The sequence below is a fragment of the Penaeus monodon genome, chromosome 14 (assembly GCF_015228065.2).
Source record: "Penaeus monodon isolate SGIC_2016 chromosome 14, NSTDA_Pmon_1, whole genome shotgun sequence".
Taxonomy (NCBI): domain Eukaryota; kingdom Metazoa; phylum Arthropoda; class Malacostraca; order Decapoda; family Penaeidae; genus Penaeus; species Penaeus monodon.
The window spans coordinates 26,884,245-26,889,244 of record NC_051399.1 but is presented as its reverse complement, the minus strand read 5'-3'; the positions used below and the strand labels follow the sequence as shown (position 1 = coordinate 26,889,244).

General features: G+C 26.5%; 1 protein-coding gene across 4 annotated transcripts in view; it reads left to right on the top strand.

The window, feature by feature from the left end:
- Nucleotides 1-5,000, top strand: part of LOC119581021 (glycine receptor subunit alpha-3-like) — a 54,821-nt gene that overhangs the window by 28,123 nt on the left and 21,698 nt on the right. For 2 of the 4 annotated variants that reach the window (XM_037929292.1, XM_037929290.1), the window contains exon 1: nt 1-110. This exon is cut by the window's left edge and continues 151 nt beyond it. The exons of the other annotated variants lie outside the window; for them this stretch is intronic. In XM_037929292.1, coding sequence (XP_037785220.1) covers nt 103-110 — 8 coding nt within the window. In that variant the 5' untranslated portion in view covers nt 1-102. The remainder of the gene's footprint in view (nt 111-5,000) is intronic. 4 annotated transcript variants of the gene reach the window in all.

Below are 5,000 nucleotides of genomic sequence, written 5' to 3'. Positions count from 1 at the left end.
GGTGACGTAAATAAAGACGGTGTGTACTTAATGTCCAAATAATCTTTCTTCGCTCAATGTCCAAACACAAAAGGGTTTAATGAAATCATCATAGAAGTCAAGATGAGTTGGTAAGTATTAACAATGTCGGCATAAACGCGGGGGTCTAACATTTCTTTTGGGTGATCCTAAATTGTCATTATTAGGATTAACGGATTATTATAAAGGTAAAATACTCATAACAATTTGATATTGTAGAAGAAACAATTTTGTCACACGAATCCTCGCCTCGAAAATGAACTTTAGACATAATGCTTTTAACACTTCCGTAAGCCATGAAACAGTCTTCAATAAACGTTTATATAACTTCAATTTCTCCCAATTTGCTCAAGTAATATTCATGAATACTAATAGTAATAATTTTCTTGAGAGCGACACGCATTTTCCCGACACGGATGATTCAAAAGTCTTCAAAAATGTCAATTATTTTATGTATTATCTTCATATTATTTTGGCATTCCATCACAGTAACGCAGGTGAGGCAGGTATTCACTGACTAAAATTTTTTGCGCATTATATCCAGCAGCTAATATTAAATAATCAATTCAACACTGCGATTTCGCTAAGGCATGCAATCACTCTTTTAAAAAATTAATACATAGCGACCCAAGCTTTCATATGAGAAATAATGATAGTGGAGAAAATGTAATGTAACTTACGTACTGTATCGTTCCACAACATCTGAGTGTTTGGTATCTCAGATATTGCAAAGCTATAAGAATTGTTACTAGAAAAATCAATATGTTGACAACGATGTTGATAATGATGTTATAACGAAAGTAACTAAACGAGAGAGAAAAAAAAAACTAAACTCAATACTAGTCAAACGATGAAAAATGATATTAGAGACTGTAAGAATAACCAATAATAATGATAGAATGGTTGATTGTGAAAATTATCTTGCAGGAAGAGTGGAAATTGATAGTTCAAATGAAATTGTTATGATGCTAATATATATAGTAACTGTAAGGTGATGATGATGGTATGGTGATAATACAAATGATAATGATAACAACAATAAAAGATAAAATAGCATGAGCAAATATAATAAAGGATGTAATATACATGATGATAATATATATATATATTATATATATATACATATATATATAGACATATATATATATATATATATATATATATATATATATATATATTAAAATATATATATATATGCGTGTGTGTGTGTGTGTTTTGTTTGTTTGTGTGTGTGTTGTGTGTGTGTGTGTGTGTGTGTGTGTGATATGCGTGTGTGAGTGTGTGTATGTAGATATGCATAAATATACACATACTTATATGTATATGTATCTATATAAATATATATGTATTATCATTGTCTTATTATTATTATTATTATTATTATCATCATCATTATTATTGCTATTAATATCATTATTATTATTATTATTATTATTATTATTATTATTATCATCATCGTTATTATTATTATTATTTTCTGTTATTGTTGTTATTCTTATTCTTATTTTTATTCTTATTATATCATTAGTTTTATCATTATTATTATTATTATTATTATTATTATTATTATTAGCAGTAGTAGTATCATCATCATCATCATCATCATTATTATTATTATCATTAGTATTATCATTAGTATTATATTATGTGATAATAATATGATGATAACTATTGGTGTTGTTATCATCATTATTATTGTTGTTGTTATTTTTATCAACTGTTATTATCATTTTATAATCATTATTATTATCATTTTATCATTATCATTACTATCATTATTACTATGAATTTTATTATTATCATTATCGTTACTATCATTATTATCATAATCACTAATATAATTCTCATTACTATTATCATCATCATTATAATAATAACAGCAACAATATAAACTAATACCAACACCAATACTGATACTATTACTAGTTGTGATAATAGCAATATAAGCTACACTATTATACTGATAACAATAATAAAATGAATTAAAAACAGTTATAATACCGCTGCCATTGCTAATGATGACAGAATCAACAGTCACAATGAAAACAAATTGTGATACTGAAATAATGATAGTAATATAATTATTATACTGCTGCTAACAAACTCGTAACAAAAACCGCAAGAATGATTGTAACTAAAATTATGACTTTAACAGCGATAATAACAACTATCAATGAGGATAATGAAAATTATTATCCATTATCATCAGAGAGAATGTAGTCTTTGTGGCGATCTATGTTCCTTGTAATAAGAAAGTCAAAATTAGAATTGATTTTATAAAGGCTTATAATGAATGAACAGTTATCTCTATAAAATCAATGGTCTATGACAGTGATCAGGATAACAGCGATAATGATAATAACAGTAATGATGAAATAATGATGGATATAACGTTATATATTTCTTTCTCTTTTGAAAATGATAATTTGGGCGTTGTTGTCGCTGCTGTTATGATTATAACGGTCATTGTCAGTATATTATTATTATCACTATTTATTATTATCAATGTTGTTGCCGTTGTTATTGTTATTATTGATATCATTATGATCACTATTAGTATTAATATTGCCACTCATTATTTTTGTCGTCATTATCATTATCATCCTCATTGTCATCATTACTATTATTGCCATTATCTTCATTATCATGATCTTTTTCATCATTATTGTAGTTTTTATTTTCAGTTTTGATATATTTGTTAATATCATTATTATCGCCATTACTATTTTTATTATCGTTTCTATAATATACCATAGTCATTGTCCACGCCAACACCATCGTCACCATCATTGTCTACTGAATGATATAATAATAATATATATATAGAAATCTACACATTATAAGGAACAACATCGATCGATCACCCATCCTACAGTCCTGTGTTTCGGTTTATGTTAGTTATTATTCTTTTTTGCTGACGATACTTTTTAAATGCCCCTCTTGCTATTATGCTTAGTATTACTAACTTCATTATTATTATAGTTATGATGATTATTATTATCATTGTCATTATTATTAGTATCACTATTGTTACCAATAGTATCTTTATCAGTGTTATTACTACTGCTATTATTCTTATCACCAAATTTGTGCCATTATCATCCTGATTAATTTTTTTTTTTTTTAGTATTCATCTGTTTCGAGAGCATGAAATATGATGGTTAAAGTGGTATATCATTATTTGTGTTGATCACCGTTATAGTGTTGACGGATTATCCAATATTCTACCAATTCATCCTAGCAAGTTACACCGCACCATGTGTTTTTCTGACTGTGTGTGTGTATAGATGAGTTATATTTCAAGGGATCCTAATCTGAATTGGAAAAAATATTAATAGTTCCAATTACCACAACTTTCTCACAGGTGTAACTTCCAGCTGCGTTTGACTTATGAATATGGATCTTTTAAAGACTGTATTTGATTTATCTTTCCTCACCCGGTTAACTTTTCTAAGATACATTACACGCATGATTGACTAACGTTGTCATGCATGAGGCACATGAAAAATTGTGCATCTCTGGTATATGTATAATCAGTTAAAATATAATGAATTTCTGCATTAGTAAAATCTTAATATGATGTAGAATATCCCTTTAATGCAGATTTCCTGCCATGTTGCACGTTGAGATAATCTTAATTGTAAACAGCTGTGGACACGTTTTAATTTTTTTCTGCTCGTACGCTTAGGCGATAGAGATAGTAAGATTTATAGAGTTGAAGATTTACAGAGTTTTAGAAAGATTTGCAGAAGGATTTCAGTGGAAATATCAAAATAGGATTTGTTAACGGATATTACTGTCATTCCAGAAGAGATATGAACCAAAATTGTTCGAACAAGAATAAAATGATGATTAATATTGAATACTGTTGTTAAAATTGCTTTGTCATTATTATTATTATCATCATCATCATTATCATCATGATTATTATCATTATTATTATTATTGTTGTTGTTGTTACTGTTATCATTATTATCTTTATTATTATTATCATTATTATTATTATTACTAAAATCATCATTATTGTTATCATTGTCGCCATTATTACTGCTATTGTCATGATCATTATTATCATTATTTAAATATCATTATTGTTATTATCTATATCATTATCATTTACTATTATTACTATTACTTCCATCACTATTATTACTATTATTATCATTATCCTCATCATCATTACTATTATCATTATTGTTACCATTATCATTATTATTGTTATGGCATTGTTATAATAATTATCACTAATAAGATCATCATTATCATCATTGTTATTATTATTATCATTATTGTTATTACTATTAGCAGTAATAACAGTAGTATTAGCAGCAGTATTATTACTACCACTAATAGCACCATTATTATTAATGTTATTACTATCAACATCATTATTATTATTATTATTGTTATTATTACCATTATTATTGTTATTATTATCATTATTATTATTATTGTTATTATTATTATTATTATTATTATTATTATTATTACTATCATAATTATTATCATCCTCATTATCGTCATCATCATCATCATCATCAACAGCAGCAGCAGCAGCATTATTATCATTATAATCATCATCGTCATTAACATTTCCATTACTTTTCGTAGTAGTACTACCACTAGTAGTATTACCATTAGCATTACCGTTACAATAAATATTGTTTTCATTGTAACTCGTCATTCGTACACCAAGCATCGCATTACTACTATTACTACTAATGTCATCACTGATATCGTTATCATCACCGCCATTCTCACTTTTGTTATTACCAAACTATATCAATTTTCACAGTAGGGGAATTATGGCCGTCTTTGCCATTCGACACTTTTATATCAAATTCACTAGTTTGAAATTCCATCTCGACCAGTGTTACCACTTTTTAAATTTTTTTTTTTTTTTTTTTTTTTTTTTTTTTTACTGTGTTCTGTGCTTCTGGGTATCCTTAATAGAAAGCCATAAATGTATTTTTATACTCAAT